Source organism: Lipotes vexillifer, unplaced genomic scaffold (genome assembly GCF_000442215.2).
Source record: "Lipotes vexillifer unplaced genomic scaffold, Lipotes_vexillifer_v1.1 scaffold914, whole genome shotgun sequence".
Lineage (NCBI taxonomy): Eukaryota > Metazoa > Chordata > Mammalia > Artiodactyla > Lipotidae > Lipotes > Lipotes vexillifer.
This window is the reverse complement of record NW_006780388.1, coordinates 456,210-479,489: the sequence shown is the minus strand read 5'-3', so window position 1 is coordinate 479,489 and position 23,280 is coordinate 456,210. Positions and strand designations below refer to the sequence as shown.

Genomic DNA, 23,280 nt, shown 5'->3' with positions numbered 1-23,280 from the left:
GAATGGATCAGGATGGCTCAATTGCTTTATCCTGCTTGGGGGCCACAAAGTCTAACTAGAAATTGGAATCAATATGAAACCCACCTGTGGCTGGATCTTTTGAGCAGTTTGTCTTATTGCTCATTTTTTACTCAAAAGAAAATTCTAATCCAAAACACATTCAATATCTAAACCTAAACTAGCTGATGTGAGCCCCCCTCCCAGGTCCAGCCTGATCCCAGATGCATCCATCCATCCTTTGCCCACAGGGCCACCAAGGGCCATCCAGCCAACCTGTGCCCTCCTGATGCCTGCACAGTGGTCAGGATCTCAGACCGGGCAGAGGAACCCTTGATCCCTAGGAAGCAGTGCCCCCAGCATGAGGCTGGACTTCCAGAGAGGTCTCAATGGAAGGGGGGCTAAGTACAGGCAGGGCTCAGGTAGGCAGAGGCAGCAGGGGCGCAGATGGAGGGGGAGATGCCTCACCAGCCTCACCGTCCTCACCAGCACTGAGTGAATGGTCTCAAACCTGCTCCTGACCAGGCCCCTCCCCCGCTCAGAACCCGGCAAGGTGAGTGTCCTATGGCTGCTGTAGCATTACCACAAACAGGGGCTTAAAACTATCCAAGTTTGGGCTTCCCTGGTGGCGCAGTGCTTGGGAGTCCGCCTGCCGATGCAGGAGACGCGGGTTCGTGCCCCGTTTCGGGAGGATCCCACATGCCGCGGAGCGGCTGGGCCCGTGAGCCATGGCCACTGAGCCTGCGCGTCCGGAGCCTGTGCTCCGCAAATGGGAGAGGCCACGACAGTGAGAGGCCCGCATAACGCAAGAAAAAAAAAGAAAAAAAAAAAAAAAAAAAAAAAAAAAAAAAACTATCCAAGTTTGTTTTATCTTAGTTCTGGAGATCAAATCAGAAGTGAATCTTACAGGGCTAAGGAGGTGTCTGCAGGGCTGGTTCCTTCTGAGGCTCAAGGGGAGACTCCGTGTCCTTCCAGAGGCCTCCCACATTCCTTGGCTCGTGGTCCCTTCTGCCATCTTCAAAGTGCATCTCTCTGACCTCAGTGTCTGTCCTCACATCTCCTTCTCTGACTCTGACCCTCTGGCCTCCCCTCATAAGGACCTTTCAATTACATTGGACCCATCCAGTTAATCCAGGATCATTTCCCCATCTCAAGATCCTTAACTTGATAACATTTACAGAGCCCCCTCTGCCATGTAAGGTGACATAGTCACAGGTTCTGGGGATTAGGACAGGGATGTCTTGGGGTGCATTGTCCCCAGAGTCCGATCTCCTTGGCTGGTCTGCAGGGCCCCTTGGCCACTCCCCGCCCCAGCCTCGTCTGCTCCCTGTCTCCAGCCTCCCAGAACTGCTTGCTTGGGCTTTCCTGGTGGCGCAGTGGTTGAGAGTCCGCCTGCCGATGCAGGGGACACGGGTTCGTGCCCCGGTCCGGGAGGATCCCACGTGCCGCGGAGCAGCTAGGCCCGTGAGCCATGGCCGCTGAGCTTGCGCGTCCGGACCCTGTGCTCCGCAACGGGAGAGGCCACAACAGTGAGAGGCCCGTGTACCACAAAAACAAAAAACAAAACAAAAAAAAACTGCTTGCTTGCTCTCTCAAAGATCCAGGCTGTTACCCCTGTCTGAGCCCCTGCATGTGCCATGTGCTCTGCCTGGAATCCCTGGGGAAACTTTCTCATCTGCCAGGGCTCAAATGTCCCCTCCCATAGGGAACCTCCCAGCTGCTTGGCTTTTGGCTCTTGGAGAGGTGGGAAAGCCATGGAGGAGATCGTGGGAGAAGCAGATATTGGGGTCAGGTGGCAAGTTCAGGTTTGGGCTTCTGCATCCAAGGTGTCTGTGGGCCTTCAAGGAGAGTGCAGGCTCAGAGCTGGGTTCCCAGGCCTCAATGGGTCTTGGTTTTGAATCTGTGTCCCAGGCTCACGTGCCTCACCTTGGAGGGAAGCAGTATGACAGTCTCACTGGTTGGCTGGTTGGCAGGTCCTACCTCTGGCGCGGGTTCAATCCCTGGTCGGGGAACTAAGATCCCACAAGCCGTGCAGTGTGGCCAAAAAAAAAAAGATGAAACATGGAAATAAAGGAGAGAATGACTGGGGTCGGGAGGTTGTCCCTGTGGAGCATGTGGTCTGAAGGACTCTCTGAAAATGAAGGTCAGGAGACAGCCAGGGAAGGACACAGTCGTCCAAGCAGAAGGAACTGTCGGGGTCCTGCATGGGAAGGAGCTTCGTGCCCCTGTAATTCGTCCCAGGTGGGAGGCCTGGCCCATCCCCTCCAGACCTGGTGCCCTGCTCAGCCGTCTGCGACCCCCCAACACCACCACCACCACCACCACCCCCGTCCTTCCTGCATATTCGCTCTCATGGCCTTTTTTCCCTGCATGTTCCCACCTCGCACAGCCGTCTCTGGTCTGGATGGCCGGTCATGGTGACTCTTGGCTGGATGGGGAGAAAGGGACGCCTTGGGTTCAAAAGTGAAGGATGGAGCCAGACTCCAAAGGCCACACATTGTGTGAACCCCCCCTCCCATGATGTGTCCAGAACAGGCAAATTACGGAGACAGAAAACAGATTAGCGGTTGCTGGGTGCTCGGGGGAGGGGTGAATGGGGGTGCGTGTGACTGCCTCATGGGTACAGGTTTCTTTTGGGGGTGATGAAGTATTCTGGAACCAGATGGAGACAGCAGTTGCACAGCCTTGTGAATACACTTAATGCCACTGAATTGTTCATTTTGAATGGTTAATTTTATGTGAAGTTTACCTCAGAAAAATGTGCATGCACAGAAGATGAAGGCCAGGAAGGTGGCGTGGGGCACTGTGGTGGCTGGTCCTGGTGGGAACAGCTGAAGAACTGTCAGGCTGGCCAGCACGTCACCTGTATCTTTTCATGCTAAAATAATGTCTCTCTCCTCCTTGGCCTTGAGTTACTTTCAAAAAGCCTTTTTCTGACATCTCAGCTTTTAGAAGCTCTAGACTTACGAAGGTGGGGAGGGAGGAAGGGTCTTCCTTGCATGACTGGGTGGGGATTGGGTATGTGAAGAGGCGGCAGGGGGTAGCAGGGCAGGTCCCACCAGAGCGAAAGGGCCTCCAGGGTGGGGCAGAGCCCTGGAAGCGCCCCCCACCAGCTCCTGTCTCTTCCCCTTTCTTTTCCACCGAGCTGTTAAGGTTCTGCATCCCCCAGCTCGAAGCCCATATGAGGGTCGTGCCTGAGTGCCTTATTTGGTGCCTTCTACCCCTGTGAGTACCTGCCCCCCAACTCCCTGGCCCAGCTGGGATTCTTGCAGGGTCTCTGGGCCCCCAGTCCCAGCCTGGGGCTCTCCTACCCCACCTCATCCATATCTCACCTGCCCTGCCCGGACCTGGGCCAGAGAAGATCCCTCGAGTGGCCCCCACCTGGCACCCAGCACCCTGGCCAGGGCCTCCAGCCGTCCTGGGCTCCACCTTTACCCTTCAGCCAGGTTTCCTGGCCCAGGAGCCATCCCTGGGGTCCAAGCCAGGTATCTGTGCCCTGGGGTCCAGCCGGCTGCAGAGCTGGGATGAGGGAGCCTGTTCATTCCCTCGGGCCTCTCTGCTGAGGGCCCGTGAGCCAAGTTGGGGGCAACTGAGCTCGTGACTCCTCTGGTCACATCACCACGTACCAGGCATCTGAGAGCACTTTACAGCATACAAAGCACTTGCTCCCTTCTCATCTCACCCAGTCCTTATCCCGTTAACCAGGATGCTGAGGTGAGCACAGCTAGCCCATTTTAAAGTGGGGGAGCTGAGGCGCACGACCGTGAACTGGGGAATGCAAGAGCTGGGCCAAAGCCCAGATCCTGGACTCCAAGTCCTGTGTCCTCTTGGCTGCCCTGCTCCACTTCTGTGTCCACCTCTGGTTTCATTTATCTTGGGCCGCCCCCCAAACCCAGGAAGTGTCAGGTGCCTGGACTGGGTGAGCAGAGGTGGAGCACTTCCAGTCTCGGGGCTTCTCTTCTCCTTAGTGGAGAAGATGACCCCATCGGGCCAGCCTCTCTCCAGAATATTCCTGGGTCACATCATGGGTCTCTCCTGCCCCCCAGCAGCCTGCCCCCGCCACACCAGCATGGGCTCAGCCACCTCAGGCCCCCAGCCGACATGCCAGCTCAGCCTCTGTCTCTGCCTCCCTTGCCACTGCTGCCACAGCTGATGCCATCCCTGCAGGATCCCCAGCCGGCCCCAGGGCCTGCTGGGCACCCAAGGCCTCTGTGCCTCGAGTCCCAAGCCGGCATGCAGTCTGCCAAGGAGCCCACCAAGCTGTGAACCTGCAGTGCCAGCGTCACCCCCTCCCCCCAGCAGGTGGAGACTCTGCGCTGAGCCTAGTCTGGGGAAGGTGCAGGGGCCCTGGACTTAGGGGAGGGTCTCCGTAAGGAACTCATTTTGATCCAGTAGCTGTTTTAACTCTCATATAAATACCTGTAACACAATCCTTCTCATGCTACGTTTCATGGAGAACACAGCTTTCTAGATTGAATTTCCCACTAAACCAATTTAATTCCTTGACCAATTTTCAATACAACACAAAGTGGTTTTAAAAACAATCACTTTCCTTTTTATTTTGCTGAAATGATTTTATCAGAATCAGTTCCAATTATAGCTAACGCCACTGTCCATTTTCTTTGGGGACCAATTTTCTCATGGGAACCAAATTTTATTGCGTGCATGGCTTTTTATTGTCTGTTGATTGTTCCCACCAGTAATTACTGTTATGAGTTGGATATTTAAAGAACCTGATTGTTTGTATTTACTTCTGGCTAATCCATGAGGCACTTGAAGCAATGGCCCTGGAATCCTCCAGGACCACTCTGTCCTGTTTGGCATCTTTCTGCCTCTTTGGTTCCCGCGCTCACTGCCTATGCACTTGGTGGAGGGGGCAGGGGTGTCAAAGCGTCCTGATTTGGTGTTCAGAGCCTGGCCTGCTCACGCCTGCCTGGCGGGTCCTGCAGCCTGGTGTGGTTTCTGCCCCTTGGATGGTTTACTGGTCCCTCCTCCGTTTCGCGTTTTCTCCCTTTCCACCCCCTAGGTTGTCCAGTTGCGTCCTCTACCCTTTCTGTGCTTCTGATACTTCTATCACATTCCACAAAGACTAAAAAAAAAAATTTCCCTCTGAATAGTTTTGGGGCATGGCTCCCCCAAACATCCACCAGAGGCTCCTGGAGCGAGTCAGGGAGTGGGGTGGGCAAGCTGCCCGGGGGTCCGCCCTGGGAGAGCCAGAGTGCGGGCATGGAGGAGGGTTCTCTGGACGGGCAGCCAAAGGAGTCCTGGATGCTGCGTGCCTGCCCCTCCCCACCAATTGTCCCCCAGCCCTGCCTCCCCCTCCCCCTGCTCCTCACCTGCAACCACTCCTGACTTCTCTTTTCTTTCTCCAAGGACTGTGTCCAAATGAGGCCGAGCTCTTCCTGACCCAGGTGACCTACACCGCCTTGGGGGATACTGGCCAGTGCATCCCTGGCCCCACCCCCATATCACAGATGAGTGTTTTTGTCAGCTTCTCCCCAGAATAAAATCTTTCACTTTTCTGATCGTGGATAAGGGTGACTGGCCCCATGCCCTCTGCGAGGGGAGGCCTTGCCCGTCCCACATGGGTGGGTGGACCTGCCAGTCCTTCCTCGGGCCATCAGCCCAGGGTCAGCCTCCCAGAACCACTGTCCAGAACCACCATGGCTGAGTCTCAGCAGAGAATCACAACAAACCGCCCCTCCCCCATCACGTTGGTCGCCCCGTGGCAAAGCGCCCCGTGTGGCCCTCGTCCTGTGTGGTGGGCAGATCACGGGCCTGTGGGAGGGGCGGTGGAGTGACTTGCCCAGGGTCACACAGTGAGGCCTTAGCTCTCCGGCCACCTGCCCAGAAGGCTGTACTTCTTGGGTGGGTGCTGTACACAGGTATGAAGGGTCCAACTTCCAGGAAAAGGAGGTGTGGCCTGGGTTCGGGCAGACGGAGAGGTGGGGCCTCTTAGGGACACGCCCATGCCAGGTGTGGTCAGGCTTGTCTCCTGCAGCCTTGACACAGGCATCCAAGCCCTGCTCTTTCAGCCCCTTGTAGCTGCCTTCCCAGCCCATTTCTCAGATTTACCAATGGAATCAGTGCTTGAGTGGGTTCCTGCAGCCCAGGGAGCAAGGAGCAAGACCCAGGTAGGTCACTGTGTAACCATTTGCATACTGACAGGCCTACTGGGTGCTTTGAAAGGTGGGGAACCATGAACCCAACTGCAGCCAGCCAGGAGCCATCTTGAAGATGACAGTTCTATCCCCCGTGGGGGTTGGTGGGGAAGCCAACCTTTGACCTGATCCCAGGTGGGAGGTGCAGGCAGGATCTTTGCCAAGGACAAGGCTCACCTATTCTAGCCCCGGGGGTGGGACCTGCAGCTGGGAGGGAGGCACTGCACCTACTGGGGGCTGCTGCTCAGAAGGGTGGCCCACCCCATCCCAGCAGGGGAAGGTGCTTGGGGAGCAGACAGAACTGGGGATGGGGTCAGTAGAGTGGGAATTTTTGGAGGCCCTGGGTCCAGCCTCCTCTTCTGCAGGGGGGACCACAGCTCCTGGCCTGGGACACAGTGGCAGGGCCAAGCTGGACAAGGAGTAGGGTGACCAACCATCCTGGTCTGCCTGGGAGTGAAGGGGATCCCTGGAACTTTCAGTTTGAAGACCAAGAAGGAATTCCCTGGTGGTCCAGTGGATAGGACTCCAGGCTTTCACTGCCAAGGGCCCAGGTTCGATCCCTGGTCGGGGAACTAAGATCCCGCAAACCGTGTGGTGCGGCCAAAACAAAACAAACAAAAGACTGAGATGAATCAGTCATGTGGAGAGGGAAGCATGTGGGCTGGCCTGGTATGAGGGGCACGAATGAGATGCCTGCTGCCAAGCAGAGGGTCCTGCCTTAAGGTGCAGCGTGGTGATTGCACCCCCAAACCCAGCCCCACAACCCACCCATGCAAGTAAAAGGGTCACTGAACATTTTCTTTCTTTCAAAGACCACAAACTCATTAACCCTAAGGTATAAACAACAGCAAACGTGTCCCAAACAAGATGATCTGCCTTGGTAAAAGGCACCACCAGTACCCAAAAGGAGGCCACCAGGAGGCACTGGAGGGAGGACATTCTGTGCAGGGACTTCTTAGGGACACACAGGTCCCCCTGGCACCACTGTCTTGGCTGGCTTGACCCCTGACTTTCCACAGATTTGGGAGCTCTATGCAGAGACCCTCCACACACACACACACGCAACCTCCAGAGAGGGGCTTCTCTTCTCTCTCCCCTTTCTTTCTCTTGCTCATGGCTTCCCCAGGATCCATAGAAAATGAGATCCCCAGTATTTACACCTCATATTCCCCAGATGAGAAATGGCCCCAGAAAGTAGAGCAGGAGTCTGCCAACAGGCTCCCAGCACCTCGTGCTGCACCACTGACAGGCCTCCAGGAAGTGGGCCCTCCCCTCCCCTCCCGCGGAGGGAGCTGGAGTCAAAACCCTCATCTGTCCTCAGATGAGTCCTGCTATAAAAAGCCCCTCAGAGACCTCCAGGGCCACAACGGCCCTGCCTGCCACTGGGCTGTGGGGCCAGTCTCCGGAGCAGTGTGGTTTTCTACAGTGGCCACAGTGTGTTCCCAGAGAGCCCTGGGGACTCTCAGCGGCCCTGGGAGCATCCACCTTCATCCAAGGGAATCTCAGAACAAGCCCTTCTCTTTAAAGCTCTGAAGGAGGAGCCCTGCCTGCCCACAGAAAGCATTTCAGAGCCTCCATTCACCACCCCCCCAAGGTCCCCACCCCCCACCCTGCCACCCCACAGAGCAGGACATTTACTTCCACAGATGCTCCTGATGAAGAGCAAATCCCCTTCAGAGATTCCAGCAGATGCAAGACACGCTGGACACGCACATGTCCATGGTGGGCAGAGGAGTGGCTGGCTGGCCAGGGACAGGCTGAGCTATGTCCCCACAGTGGTGGTCAGCTTCAACCATTTGTGGCCTTAAGGGAACTTGGTCCAGATATTACAAATTTTCCAAGGTAAACCAGAAGTGAGGCTTTTCTTGTAAACTCTCCTTTTTTAAATTTTTTAATTTTTTTTTCACTCTCCTGATTTTAAATTGCTTGGCCGACAAATCAAGCCCAACAGCACGTATCAGAGGCCTGTGAATCTGCAAACCCCTAAGACAGCCATGCCCTGATCATTTAACATCAGACCTGAAGGGCTCACCCACCGCTTGTCACCTTGGGAGGCCGGGCCTCCATTCCACATGCTGCCATGTACCCTCTTCAGAAATGAGAGCTCCAATCACATTCTTTCCAGCAACCTCATGGATGCAAATGGTGTTTTCACAATGGAATCTTGGAAAGAGAGCGATCTGGAGCTCAAGTCTAGTGGTGACAAAGCCCAGAGGCTGGACTTTTGAGGTGACAAGGCTGGTCTTCTCTGTGTGCTGCTGAGGCAGCTCCTAGGAGGTGCCCGAGGTGGACAGCTGAGGATGGCTGTAAATGTGAGTCTCTTCCATTCCTACATCAGCAGCTTTGCTTTTTAGCCAGTTTACACTTGAACGTGTAGTAGGTGGTTACTGACTCCTTCAGTTTTGCTTCTGAGACTCAAGGTTTGGGGAAATTGAAGTTCCTGGTTCTGTGCTGCCCTTGAGTTCTGGGTCACGTGGCATCTCTGTTGTCCCACCTCTAGCTCCCCTTGAGTGAGTTTTCCTGACCCCTTTGCTTGCCTGAGAGATGCTCAGGTGCTCACACCTGGCAGGGTCTCAGCACTGCTGGAAAGCTCCAGCCCTGCCCTCTGCCCCCTCCCGCTCCAGTTCCCGCTGTGCCTGGGGCCCTCGTTAGAAATCAGATTCCTAACCAGTTTGCAGGGCAGAAATAGAGACACAGATGTAGACAACAAACATATGGACACCTAGGGGAGAAAGTGGTGGTGGTGGGATGAATTGGGATATTGGGATTGACATATACACACTAATACGTATAAAACAGATAACTAATAAGAACCTGCTGTATAAAAAATAAAATTCAAAAACAGAGAATTAAAAAAACAAAACTGCTTTAAAAAATAAAGTCCATTAAAAATTTTTTAAAAAGAGAGAAATCAGATTCCTGGGCCCTCCTCCAGAACAGTTGCCTCAAGGACCCAAGGGACCCTTGTGCTCTGCATGCTGGAGGGTCAAGAGTCTGGTGGCTCCCAGCTGCCACGAGGGGCTTGTGTTGCATCAGAATCACCCGGGAGCCATTCTACTTTTAATAACAGCTATGACACATAAGTGTCATGCCATACAGTTTTTTATAAATTTATTTATTTTATTTATTTATTTTTGGCTGTGTTGGGTCTTTGTTGCTGCACGTGGGCTTTCTCTAATTGTGGTGAGTGGGGGCTACTCTTCGTTGCAGCGCGCAGGCTTCTAGTTGCGGTGGTTTCTCTCGTGCAGCACAGGTTCTAGGCGCGCGGGCTTCAGTAGTTGCGGCATGCAGGCTCAGTAGTTGTGGCTCACGGGCTCTAGAGTACAGGCTCAGTAGTTGTGGCGCACGGGCTTAGTTGCTCCACGGCATGTGGGATCTTCCCAGACCAGGGATCGAACCCGTGTCCCCTGCATTGGCAGGTGGATTCTCAACCACTGCGCCACTAGAGAAGCCCCCATACAGTTTTTAAAGTATACGATTGAGTGGTTTTTAGTATGTTCACAAGTCGATCACTGATATCCTGGGGAATGTTTAAAACTGTACTGTCAGGGACTCCCCAGGGATTCTGATGCCGTGGGGCCTGGGAGCTCCCTGGAGGCCATGCTGTGCAGCCAGCTACAGAACCACAGGCAGTGTGGGATCTCTCCACTGGGGTGACTTTGCTTCCAGGGGATGTTTCACTGTGCCTATAGACATTTTTGGTTGTCACAACTGGGGGCTGCTACTGGCATCTACTCATGGGAAGGGGCCAGGGATACTGCTCAACATCTCACAGCATACAGGATGCGCCCGTGGCAGAGAAGGACCCAGCCTCCGATGTCTAGAGTGCCCACGCTAGAAGAGCTGGATCTACAGGAACCTCAAGTCCCTGCCAGCCCTAATGAGACCACCAGGGACCTCCAGGCCCAGCCCGTGGGGGCCTCCAAAAACAGAACTGGGCTTGGTCAGGTTGGGACATTCTCACCCTTGAATGTCCACTGGGCACGTGAGGATCCTGTCAGAAGCAGATTCTGTTTCAGTAGATCTGGGCTGGGGGCTGAGGTCCTGCATCTCTAACAAGTTCCCAGGTTATGCCACTGGTCTGGGAACCACACTTTGAGTAGCGAGGGTGTGGATCACTTACAGGCCACCCAGGGGCCCGCCTGGGGGTAGCCTGAGTGCACATTCTGGACTGTACACCGTCTCATGTGGCTCCAACGCATACGGCCACCTCAGTAAGTCTGTGCACTGGGGAGCTTAGGCACGCTGTTACAGATAACCCCCGTGTCACAGATAACCCAGAAATACTCAGTTGCCTCTACAAACCATTTTTCTTACACTTGGAGGGAGATGTGGCAGCTCCCTGATTATTGTCTTCCATCCGAAAGGATGAAGAAGCTGCAGTAAAGACTGAGGAGGCCTAGGGCAGCCGCCCCCTCCTCATCCTGCCCCACCCCGCAATTCCCTCACCACAGGCACCCCAGACAGAGCTGCGCCCCTCTGAAGGCCATTAGAAGGGTGGGCTTCAAGGTGAGGACACACTTCCAGAACATGAGCAACAGCTAGAGCAGGGGCGCCGTGGTCAGTCTTCAGTGATAAGCGGGGACAGACAGTGGTCTGCAGAGCCTGTCCAGGCTCCAACAGGGCAGAGGTGAGGCTAGGTGGCAGCACGGCAACCCTGGGGAGCAAGAGCAGGACTGTTGATGGCAGGTGCTGAGACACCTGTCAAGCAGGAGACCTTCCAAAATAGAACTCCCCAACCCAGACGCCGTCCACAGAGGGCTGAGTGCCGGCAGGCTCTCCCGGATTAGGGAGTAAAGTCTGCCAGTGAAGAGCTGCAGAGGCCCCCACCTCCTTCCTTCCCCATGTTCCAGCTCCTCACGAAGGGGCACAAGGCCAAGGCTACCTTCTCCCAAAACCGCCCCAGGGATGCCCTCCACTGGTACAGGCTGCCCAGGACAGAGTGGGGCGCCCTGGCTTCTCCCTTGGAGCAAGAACAGGTGCCTGCCCCAGCCTAGCTTGATAGCAGCCGGGGATCCACTGCCTGTTGCCCGAGTGGTTCGTCTCCTTAGCAACCAAAGGTTCGAGCTGCGGGTTAGACTCTGCTCAGCCTTGTCCGGTCCCTGCTGCTAGCCCCCACGGGCTCTGCATCCAAGCCTGCTATCTTACTACCAGTGCTGTGTCCTGTGCCTCCCCAAGGGAGGGCCCTGCCCACACAGCATGTTTGCTGGAGGTTGGGCTGAGGGTCCAGCCTGCAGCCAGTCACTGGGGCCCTAAGCCAGGAAGAAAAGTCCTCTGTGAAACCCTGGCAGACCGGAAGGCAGCTGTTAGCCCTGGAGGTCGGGATCTGTCCAGTTGGACAGGGGGAAGGGTGAGCAGATGGAGGCAGGGGTTCTGGGAACACAGGGCAGGAACTAACTTCATGGGAAAAGCCTGGGGTGGGCAGGAAGATTCCAGAGCATGTTGTGGTTGAAAAGACAGCGACAGGAGCGGTGTGGAGCCAGGCGGGACTAGGGGGTGGGCCCCTGCTCTGGGCTCCGTTGGCTCCCTCCCCCTCCACACAGGGCCAGCTGGCAGCAAAGCTTAGGATACGAGGCAAGACCACAGAGCCTGGTGGTGGTTTGGAACTCTTTCTTCTCCTTTGTTAAAAGGGGGAAAGGAACTGGGGATGGGGTACCCCTGGGCTCTGGGGAGGCATGCAGGCAGCCCCAGCAGGCAGGCGCTGGGGGATGGGTGGGAAGAGTCCTGGAGTTTCCCACAATCCTTTTCTCTGCAGGGAACAGCAAGGCTGACTGCCCAGGGGGCAGGGGAGAGGGGCAGGGCCCTGGGGAGAGGGACGGCGGACAAGGGGAGAGGGGGCTCACTCTAACATGCAAAGTCCAGCTGCCCCATAAACTAGGTTGCTTCTCGAAGAGCGACATACATATAAATACACAGACACAGCGACACGCACACATGCGGAGAAGGCTCTGCATTCCCGAGGGTGGGGATCTAGGCCCACCAGCCCCAGGGAGCTCCGCAGCCCCCTGGGGTGGGGTGGGGCAGGTGAGTCCTCGGGGGAAGGCTGCTTGTTCTCTGAGGTTCTGTCCGCCAGCACCCAGACGACTCTGAACCAAATCCATGAAAGCTGGGTGCTGCAGTCCCGCGCTACTGGGTACGCATGCGGGCAGCCTGCGTACTGGCACAAGGGTCCAGCCTCTCCCCCACAGGGCTCTGGGGAATGGGGGTGCAGACAGAGGAGGGTGAAGGGGGCCCGCAGAGACGTCCTCTCCCCCGCCCCACGGGGTTCTGGCCTCCGGGAGGGGGGAGGGGCCTCCCTTATCTCTCGGCCTCCATGGCAGGGTGGGCTCTGGGTTCTGAGGCGGCCTGTTGGGGGACCAGGGGCGGCCAGTCTGACACCGGGGAAGGGGGTGCCGGAGTCCACAGGGGCGGCTGCTGCGGCTGGTGGTGCTGTGCCCCCCCTGGGGGCGAGGCCGCAGCCTGCCAGCTGGGTGCCGCGAAGCTGCCGGTGGCGGCGAGTGGGAAGTGCGGCGGGGGCGACGTGGCCGTGGTGGCCATCGGGCTGCCGCTGCCTCCGCTGTGGAAGCTCTCGGAGGCCTTGAGACGGGAGAACATGGTGAGGGCATCAGGGAAGTTGGGGGGCGTGGCGGGGGTGTTGGCTGGAGTGCACATCTGTGGGGGAAGAGGAACAGAGAGGGAGGGGTGAGCACCCCCTTTCTGGAAGGGCCCCAGGATCCCACGAGGAGACACATGCCCCTTCCCTGCAGGCACCCCACCCTGCAGGCGGTCCACCAGCCAGGAGCTCACAGAGGAAAGGTGTGGTGTCCGGGATGGGCTAGCCCACTGTGCCTGCTGCCAGGCTCCCAGGAGTCCCATCCCAGCGGTTCTTCCGTGGCCAAGAGCCACTGCACCTTCCTTGGCCCTGGGTGGCTTTCCCCTGCCCCAAACCGGGACAGCCCCGCAGGGCTGCCCCTGGGGCTGCAGGGGACACTTACCATCTGGTGGTGATGGTGGCTGTAGGGGATGTTGGTCTCTTGGAAAAAGGCGCTGAGGGCCGTCTGTGGGAAGAAAGGCCCACGCTTACCCTCAGGACCCCTGTGGCCCTGGCCTGGCAAGTTGAGGCAGCATGCCTGTCATCCCTCGACCCTCGCCGCAGCCCAAAGAGGCGCTGTGGACCTCTGGGCAGGTCTGGTGGGTGGGGAGGACCCTCATGACACTGCCTGCCACCTGGCTGCCAAGTGCTTCCAGCTCACCTGACATGGGGGCCTGTCTCATGGGGAAAGGCCTCCGGCAGTTTCTAGCCCTACTGCCACCAACTCCATGGATGGCAAGTCCCTACTCCTCCCTGAGCCTCAGTTTCCTTGTCTATGAGCCAGAGGACGGCAAAGGCACCCAGATGTTGAGAGTCTGTAACCCACCTGCTCCTCTCCTAGGCTGGCCAAGGGACCCTGCCCTGGTTCTCGGTTTCTCCATCTGCACCACAGGGAGATGGGACTAGGTGGCTTGCAGGTTCCCCTCCCTAGCAGCAGTGACCTCCAGAGATCCACGGTCCAGCTGGGAGAGCCGGAATTAAGTAGGATGGTCTGGGGTTTGCACCCCTGTCCAGTTACCTGAGCCTTCCTTGGAATGTTCTCAAGGTGGTGGAGCAGGAGGAAGGCTGAAGTGGGGTTTGCACCCAGGACTGTGAGAAGTGGGTGGGAAAGGGGGTGGCAGCTGGCCTGGGTCAGACAAGCTCCTCTAGTGACCCTGGGGGGCTGGGAGGAGGGGCCCCAGGGTGGCCTCCGCTGGCATTGGTGTGTCCTGGTTCAACCCCTGCAGGAGAGGCGTCCAGGAAAATAAAGGAACCAGCTGCTCTTGCGAAAGTGCTGGGTGAGGGAGCCCGTCAAGTGTGTGAAGGGTCTGCAGGCAGCTCTGCCCTCCATGGCTCCCCCCTTGGGCTCACCACCCCACAGCCCAGCGCTGTCAGTCCCTCCCCCACTCCCAACACACCCAGAAACCCAGCCTGGCTTCTAGGGCTTACCCTAGGGGTTTTATTATTAAATTCAAGTGAATTACTCTGGGAATTTCCTGCTGGAGATGCCCTACCCCAGTGTCCCCAAACATGGGTGTGGGAGCTGGGGGGAGGGCCTTGATCTCTAAGCACTTCCTTGTGACACACACCCCCAGGCGCCCCAAGGGACACACCAAACCATTCCTCCCCCAACAGCAACTCTGAAGGCCATTGCTGCGTGTGAGAATTCCAGGGAGAAACGGCTGCCCTTTTCCTGCCTTCCTAAAGCACCCCCAACCTTAAAGCACACAGGTCCCCCTCCAGCAGCCTTCTGTCCCCATTAACACCTGAATCACAGAGAGTATGACCCAAAAACAAGGCCTCCTGCTGCACCAGCCCTCAGTCCAAGTGTGCAGCCAGCCAGGGAGGAGGGCACAGAGGGGAGTTTACCACAAGGAACCCCACTCACTCCCAGGAATACCTAAGGATTGGATGTTCACAATCCATTTTTACCTTAAGCAGACCTCCCTACTATCCACCTCCCCATTTTACACATGGTGAAATTGAGACTCAGGGAGCCTGGCGCACAGGGCTCCTACCCTGGGGGCCACCAGAGCTCCTCAGTCTGCGAGCTGCTCCTGCCCCTCCTGAGATCAGAGTTTTTCCCCAGGCATTTCCATTTTCAAAGTTACATTTTCAAGTCCTGTGACCAAGCGACACCAACCAGTGCTGCCTGAGTGACTGCCAGGCTGGTGCCAGGCTCTGTGGGCTGGGCTGAGAGTGCCGACAGGCAGGGCCGCTTCCCACCCGACACCTGCCTGCCCAGCCCCAGGCAGACGGGGGAGCCATGTATGCAGATGTGGGACTCAAGCAAACTGCCATGAATGTGGTTTTGCAAGTTTTGCCACATCCAGCTCTTGAGACAAACGGGCTGATTAGGGAGCTTCCTGCAGGGTGGGGCTGCCGGGGTTGGCCATTCACTCCTTAGAGGTCAACTCACATGCCCCAGGTACAGCTGAGGAAACTGAGGCCAGAGAGTGGGACCTGCTCAGAGAGCCAGAGCAGCCTCCCATCTTGTGACGTGAGGACCACTGCAGGGTTAGCAGTCCCCCTGAGATCTCTGGTAGGAAAGTGAGCAAGGATTCCCCTGGGTGGACAGGCCACTGCCTCCCGAGACTGTCCCAACCTTTGGGCAGCAATTCTGATCCCCATCCCACCCCCAGGAAGCTGAACTCCTGAGTACCCTGGCTCCCTGTCCCTCCTACGGCCCAAATACCTTCCCTGAGCTTGCTCCCCATCTAGAAACCAGGCTCTGAAGCCTGGACTGGGCACAGACTCTACAGACTGGCTGGGGCTGTGACCTTACACTCGTGAGGGGAAGAGCTCAAGGGGCTCTGGCCTCATCCCCAGATACCATCCTGGGTTATTTCTGGGGCGGCAGAGTAGGGAAGGCCAGGTGGCCTCTTGGCAGCACAAGCCCTGGGCACTAGTGCCCTATGGGTCAGGGAGGCCTGGGGAGGTGGGGGCCAGGCTGGGGCAGCCCCACCTCCTGCCCAGCTGGCTGAAAGCTAGAAGCTACTGAACCGTGTATATCATGCCATGCACTGTGCAGGTAGATTCGCCGGCCAGCACAGAGGAGAGCACCTGGACACGCCTCTGGAGCAGGGTACACAGATGCACACGTAGCTGTAGTGTGGGGCTCCGACACAACACCTGTACACATGTGTGCACACGCGAGAGCACCGTCTGCAAAACGGCGACCTGTGGTGTGGGCACACACCCCGCACCCGCACCCCGGTGGACTACGTGTTTACACACACACGCGCGCGCGCGCCAACATGTCCACACGCAGCGTGGCGCGTGCGTAAATACAAATGCACATGTACGTGGACACGCGCCACCGAGCTGTCCAGCCCACACGCAGATCCTCAGACCCTGAGACCCACCGGGCGGCTCCACCCGCGGGCTCGGGGCTCCCTTATCTTAAACCCGCGGCTCCCAAGGCAGGGGCGGCGTGGGCCCAGCTCGGCCCAGGCCTGGGGCGTCCTCCTTCCGGCCGCCCGCCAGTCTGTCCGTTTGGGCCTCGGCGCCGCCCCACCCTGGCCGTTACCCGCACAAAAAGGGGGCCCCCGAAACCGATCGCCCGGGAATTCGGGGGGCGGGGATTCGGGCTCTGGGAAAGGCAGACTGCCCCTTCCGCCCACCCCGAGCGGGCGGCGTTTCCGGGGGCCGCGTAGACGCGGCCGCGCCGCGGGGCCTGACCCGCACGCCGCGTGTGCGCTCTGCGGCTCAGCCGACGGGGCGCGCGACCGCCGGGACTCAGGGCCGAGTGCGCGGGCCCGACCCCGGCCGAGCGCGCCGCGGCACGTGTCCACACCGGCCCGCACATGCTCCACGGCACGCGTAGCCACGCGGGACGGACACCCGCGCCCCGGCCCCAGCCTGGCCGCGCACCTCGAACTGCCAGTGGGCCGCCTGCAGTAGCTGCTTCGCCTGATCGGCTGCGCAGCCGGCCGTCAGCACGAACTGGTTGATCATGACCTGGTGCTTGAGCTCGTCCATGTTCACGGACATGGCGCCTCCGCCGCCTGCCCGCTCCGGCCTCCCGCCGCCGCGCGCTCCTTCGCCTCACGCGTCCACCATTAGCGAGCCGGCTCCGGCTAATACAAATATTTACTGTGCGGCTCTGACTCACCGAGCCTCGCCTCGCTCCGGGCCGCGGGGGGCATGCTGGGAGATGTAGTCCCGCGCCGCTTCCGCCGCGCTCGGCCGGGAGCCGCGGGCCGGCCCGGGGCCGAAGGTGTGTCTGAGCGTTGGGCGCCTACTGTGTGCAGAAGCTGGACGGGCACGTGCCCAGGCCCGTGACTGAACTGACGGGGGTCAGGAGACGGGGGCCATAGACACTGTGCATGGGCGCAAACGCAGCCTCAGGGTATTTACCAAGATCCCAGTATCCCGAACCCCAGTGTGGTTGGCATCCCTCTGTGTTGAGTAGGCGCACTATTGGGGAGGGGGATGGGCCAAGAATTTTGGCACAAATCAACAGCACTAGGGCCATAAGGCCCCGAAAGCCTGGCACACAGTAGGCGCCTACAGATACTCGTTCAGTGAATGAATTAATCTGCCCTTTAGGGTTCTGCCTAAAGTCACCGCTTCCAGAAAGCCTTCCGAGTCTCCCCAACACCCAGGGCACAAGCTCGCGTCGCCCACTTGTGACACGGGTTCCTCCCCGGCCTGGCGCTCCGCCAAGCACACAGTAGACCCAAGGAACGTCAGAGGAAGGGATGGAGACCGAGACAGGTAGGCGAGACCAGAAGTCGCTGCAGCCTCTGCATACCCTCTGCGGGATGCTCGCACTTTCCCACGCAAAATTTCGTGCGCTTTGCGGGAAAGCTGAGCTTTTAGTGAGCGGACTCTAGGACCGCGCGGCGCCAGTTCCGGGGCGGCCCCGAACTCCCATTCCCAGAATGCCCTGGTTTATTTGCATCGCTCAGTCCTTGTGACGTCAAGTGAATGAGGCCGCTCCTCAGCCAATGGGCTGTCGGGAGGTGTTAGGACCTGGCCATATAAGGTAAACAAAGCTGGCTGCCCAATGAGGCAACAGCGGGGGCGGGCACTGGGTTGGGGCGGGCAGGGCGCGTCACGTGGAGGGCGGGGGCGGGGCCGAAGAGAGCGCTAGGTAGGGTGTTGCGGGTTGTGTTTACAGCTCCGCACGCGCCGCTTCCGGTTGACGTTGCCGGTCGGGAGTGTTGGGGCCGGGCGGATTCGGACCTGGGGCCGGGGGCTTCGTCACTCCGACTCAGGATGACCTTGTCCCGGTTCCCCGCGCTCCCTGGACACCAGTTTCATTAGTTGAGCAACTCTTTATTGGGCCCTTACTCTATTCCTGGCTCTGATCTGGCCAAGGAACTCTAGAAGGGTCGGCTGGTGCGTGGGGTGGGGGCGTGCATCAAAAATCCCAAGAACAGGGACTTCCCTGGTGACCCAGTGGTTAAGAATCCTCCTGCCAATGCAGGGGACACGGGTTCGAACCCTGGTCCGGGAAGATCCCACATGCCGCAGAGCAACTAAGCCTGTGTGCCACACCTACTGAGCCTGCGTGCCACAACTACTGAAACCCATGCACCTAGAGCCTGTGCTTCGCAAGAAGCCACCACAATGAGAAGCCTGCGCACTGCAACGAAGGGTAGCCCCCTCTTGCCACAGCTAGAGAAAGCCCGTGCACAGCAACGAGGACCCAATGCAGCCAAATAAATTAAAGAAAAATCCCAAGAAGAGATGTAGAATTGCAGGTATGGAAAGTACCCTCAGGAAGCAGGCACAGGCCCTGGAGATGGTGGACTAAAGGTCATTGAGGGGGTTTACTACATCTGATCCGTTGTGTGCATTAGGATCACTGTGGCTGAGCAGTGTGAAGACCAGATGGTGGCAGAGAGGACCAGTCCGGGTCAGGTGATGTTCTAGGTGTGTCTGGTTCCAGAGGAGTCCGTCCCTGCCCAGGGATTTGTTGCAGAATTAGACTGAATGGAGGGAACTGTCCCACCCTGGGGGGAGGAGGAGGACCTGTAGTGCTCTGGGAGGAGCCCTTCCTGGGTCCCTCAACCCTTCCAGGGCATTCTGGCTTTGACTGGTAAGAGGAGGAGGATGGAAGATGGTGGACAGGACCTGAAGGCTCCCAAGGTTATGGGGGCTCCGGGGAGGCTGGGGCATCGGGATAGCTGGGGGAGGGAGGGGAGCCTGGAGCAGTGGGACTGCTAAGCGGCCTCTGAGGGCTGGAGATGGGAGCTTGGCCCTTTGGCAGGGAGAGGACTCAGTGTCCCCTTCAGGTGGGTGCCTCAACCCTGGCAGAAGTCACCTTGGGACTTATTTCCCAAGTCCACTCGGGAAATAAGGTTTCAGCCCCTTTCTGCCACCATTTTTTGCAAATCTTGATGGTGCCAGGAGAGTTCTGCTCTTATTAAAAATGGCCCCTCACCTTCACAAAGCATCATAAGTGTGAATTAATGTGGACAAAGCGCTCAGCACAGCACGGGGTGGGCAGTTCTGAATGTCATTACCTCTATCACTATTACTACTGGGACAGCAACAGGGTATGGTGGAAGGTGAGCAGGTTCTGGAGCCAGACAGACCTGGGTGTCAGTCTTGACTCTGCCACTTAATGACTGATGTTGGGACAAGGTTCTCTGGCCCTGAGTTTCAGTTCCTTCATTTGTAGAACCCAAGGCAGCAGCTTAGAACTCTACCAGGACTGCTCTGGGGGATTAATGCCTGTGGTGCTCAGAGCACCATTTTAGCACTCACCTCTTTGCCTCCATCTGGACCACTGAAGGGAACCCAAGCCCCATTTTACAGATAAGGAAACTGAGGCTGGAATCCAAACTTCCTTACACTCTTGACAGTGTTCAGAGCCAGTGGAGAAGAGTAGGCACCCAGTGGGCCAGCAGGGTGTGTTTCTGGCCAAGGAGGGTGGGCACTGTCCTGGCAGGGACCACTGGGGGCTTTTCTTGCTTAGGGAGGCAGGAAGTACCTTCACCCCTTCCCTCACTCTCATCTGGGCACCACTCAGTTACCTGCCTAGACTTGCCCAGAAGGAGCTCTTCCAGGCCAGCTGGCTGGCTGGGTGGGGCAGGTGGGGCTAGTAGGAGCAAAGGTCACCCCTCTGGCCCCTATGGCCCCCCAGCCAGCTTGTTTTCCCAGGGGCAGTGGGAAGGAAAAAACAACCTTGTTTTCAGCCAGGATCAGCCTGGCTAGAGAGTGGACTTTGGATTTCTTAGCAGGCTCGGATTGGGCCTGACAGCTGGGGCCAGTAGATGGGGGGGATGGAGGTATAAAAGGGATTTATGGCAATGCCTTCATCTTACCTGAGGTCCAGGGAGGTTGAGGACCTTGGCAAAGTTGGCATAGCCAGTTGATGGTAGGCCCAGGACCACGGGCTCCTCTCCACCTCCATTCCTTCAATCACTCCACAGATGTGTTTATCAGACATCCACTGGGTGCCTGGCTCTGGGAGCACAAGAATGAATAGGCAGGGATCCTGACCCCTCAGAAGACTTAAGAAGTCGACTTGAGGGATTCATACTAGCCATGAAGTATGCCTAGGGTCTTTCTTCATGTTTCAAAGGACCCGATACTGGCTGACTGAGGGGCCTTGAGATCTGGCTACTGCCTCACTCCTGACCTCTGTTCCTCAACTCTCCTGCCTACTTGATTCTAGCCACACTGGCCTTTGAGCTCATTGATCTTACTCAGCTCCTCAGGGCCTTTGCACATGCTGTTCTCCCTGCCTGGAACCTGAGCTGCCTACTCCCTCAGCGTTTGCCTGCTTGGCTCTTACTTGTATTTCAAGTCCTAGCTTAAATGTCACTTCCTCAGAGAAGCCTTCCCTGATTCCGCTATGAATAGTAGGTCTCTCCTAGTATTTCACTGCACCTCAGTCCATTCCCTTATAGCATCCACCACATTTTGTATTTATACACTTGTTCGCCTGTAATGTCTGTTTCCTCACTAGATGTTTCATATCTGGTGGTTTCACCATTTAATCTATATTTCCTGGCTCTTTGCCTGTCTCATTGCTTTTCACATAGTAGCTGCATGATAAATATTTGTTGAATAAATAAGTGAACCAGCGAAGATGTTGATAGTAGAACCAGTATCAAATCAAAAAGGGCCTGTCTCCCACCGGGGCATGGATAAGCACAGAAAAATATACCCGAAGTCCAAAGCTCTATTAAGAGGAATGTTTAATTGATCAAACATCAGCCCATGGAAATGACTGCCCTGGCCCACTATCTGTAGGGAGGGCATGCTCTTAGGGTTATTTTTCAGTGGGAACATCTGGACCCTCAGTACTCTCCTTCCCTCCCCACAAGCAGGGAGACTGATAAATTGAATGCTGTGTTGGTATACCTATTTGTGTATATATGATTCAACAGTGTTATGTGATTCAACAGAAAGAAATTTAAAGTAAGGGAAGAAAGGTCACATGGGGTGGGGATGTCTTCAGGCCCATCTGGGGGCAAGAGACAGGGAATCTGGCACTGGAGCATTCCTGTCTCTGGTGTGGTAGGGGAGTGTGGCATTAAGAGAAGTGGCCTGGTTCAAATCCCAGCTTTATTACCACTTACCTACTATGCAAGCTGAGTGGGGTACTTCACTTCTCCTGGCCTCTTTCCTCTTCTGTAAATTGGGAATGAAAATAGAACCTACAACAGAGAATTAAAAGAGAGAATATGTGCATAGCCTTCAACACCAATGTCTGGCACATAGTAGGTGCTCAGTAAATGGGGATCTTGGTTGCAGGGCAGAGAGGTTAAATCAGGCTCCAAGACCTGGACTGTCCCTTATAATCACACAAATCCCTCACTTCTTTTATTACTTTTGGCTTCCCAGGGTCCCCTGAAAATAGGAAGGTTGTATTCTGGGTTCTAGTGTCTGGAAAGGTGTAGGACTCACTTTAATGTGGACTGTGGTGAATTTACCATCTGAGACTCTTAGACAGCCTCTGCCCTCCCTAGCTCCTTTCTGGATAGACAGGCTTGTCTTGGGAAGTCACTTTCTTCCTCAGAACTGCTGTTTCTCAAGTGAAAAGTAGGTAGAAACAGATCCTCACTCGGCCTTACAGAGTCTTGTGTGAGTCACAAAGCCAAGAAAGTACATTGCAATCTGCAAAGAGGCTTTAACTCTAACCCTGATTCTTGTAAACTTGAGCACCCTTATGTGTGGCCCCCTCCCTTCTTTGTGCCTCAGTTTCCCTATATGTAAAATGGGGAGAGGTCTACTGCCTCCACGGGGGACTTTAAAATCATGTCTTCAAAGAATTATTCTGGACGTTGGAGCCAGAGAGATGCCTAGAGTTCTGGAAAAGGTGCTTCCCTTACCCTGTGTGCACCGCTCCAGGTAATCTTGGGTTCCATCCCAGCTCTTTGCGGGTGGCAGGTAAGGGTCTGCCCTCTGCTGGCCGGGCCAGGAGATTAAACCCAGGGAAGTGGGGAGAACCATGCTCCGGGAGATATTTCAGAGAGGGAGTAAATGGAAGGCGTTGGTTCCTAGCAAGATCTATGTATGAACAGATTATTAAAAGGCTAAAGAGTTACAATGTTAGTCTTGTGCTTGGAATGCAAAGGGAAGGATAGTTTGCCGTGTGGTTGATGGTTCCTCCCCTCTGGACTCAGGTCCATTTGGTTTGTCCCGGACCGTTTGTCAACAATTTCAGCGAGCCCGGGCGAGGAGCTTACTGGGAAATGTAGTTCCTAGGTGGGTATCCCGCGCCGCCGCCGCCGGGTACCCTCGGCGGCGAGGGGACTCCATTTCCCGAGGTGCCTCGGGCTCGGGGGGCGGAGGGCTGCCGTGGCGTCTGGCCCCGGGCCGAGCCGGGGGTGGGGACTCGGAGGCCGAGCGCCCGCGGCCGTGGGCGAGCGTCTGTGCGGCCTGGTCCCGGCTATGTCCGCGTGAGGACGCCTCCGGCGCCGCCGCCGCCCCCATCCCATACTCGGCCCGGCCCGCCGTGCACCATGGGCTCCATCCTGAGTCGCCGCATCGCGGGCGTCGAGGACATCGACATCCAGGCGAACTCGGCCTATCGCTACCCCCCGAAATCCGGTGAGCGGCCGCCCCGGCCCGGGTCTCGGCCCCGGTTGCGGACAGCGAGGCGCGGGCTGGAGCGCGGGGCGGGCAGGGGGCGGCGGGGCTAGGCGCACGATCCTTCTCGGAGGGTGGGCTGGGGGCTCTGCTCGGCCCGCGGCCCTTCCTGCAGCTTCCCTGCATGGAGCTCCACGCGCCCTCCATCCGGACCCCGGGGCGTGGGTCGGTACGGCGCTGACTGCCTCGTCCTGGCTGGGTGACCTTGGGTCAGTCAACTCACTCCTCCGCGCCTCAGCTCCCTCGTATGTACACTGGGGTATGCTCAATAGGGATCTCCCAGGGCCGGCGTGAGGTTCCGGGGCGCGACGCTTGGCAGGGCTTAGCACGGTGCCCGATGCTTTGCTTGTGCTTACAAAGTGGTCATTGTCAAAAGGATTGACATCATTCCATCGCCGGTTTTCCCTTTCTTTGGTGGCTTCTTGTGAAGACCCGGCCAGTGGTTCTGGACACTCTCCGTCCCGTCTGGACAGAGGCTTAGCTCTCCTGTGACCTGGCGCTTGTGTTTGGTGGGTG

At 57.1% G+C, this 23,280-nt stretch overlaps 3 protein-coding genes across 5 annotated transcripts in view; 2 read left to right on the top strand and 1 right to left on the bottom strand.

The window, feature by feature from the left end:
* Positions 1-4,263, top strand: part of CUNH16orf96 (chromosome unknown C16orf96 homolog) — a 38,963-nt gene extending 34,700 nt beyond the window's left edge. The window contains 3 exon segments of the mRNA XM_007453654.1: positions 3,143-3,182; positions 4,000-4,091; positions 4,094-4,263. Of these exon segments, the coding sequence (XP_007453716.1) occupies positions 3,143-3,182; positions 4,000-4,091; positions 4,094-4,263 (302 nt within the window).
* Positions 4,264-12,455: 8,192 nt separating this feature from the next.
* Positions 12,456-16,701, bottom strand: UBALD1 (UBA like domain containing 1). Its single transcript, XM_007453461.1, has 3 exons — positions 16,582-16,701; positions 13,133-13,195; positions 12,456-12,809 (listed from the first exon to the last, which is right to left on the bottom strand). Exons 1-3 carry the CDS (start codon positions 16,699-16,701, stop codon positions 12,456-12,458), a joined length of 537 nt encoding a protein of 178 aa, XP_007453523.1.
* A 5,855-nt stretch (positions 16,702-22,556) lies between these two features.
* The window catches only part of MGRN1 (mahogunin ring finger 1), a 55,640-nt gene continuing 54,916 nt past the window's right edge, over positions 22,557-23,280 (top strand). For 2 of the 3 annotated variants that reach the window (XM_007453462.1, XM_007453463.1), the window contains exon 1: positions 22,638-22,725. In XM_007453462.1, the coding sequence (XP_007453524.1) occupies positions 22,638-22,725 (88 nt within the window). Of the gene's footprint in view, positions 22,726-23,280 lie in introns of all 3 variants that reach the window. The other variant, XM_007453464.1, reaches the window with a different exon arrangement.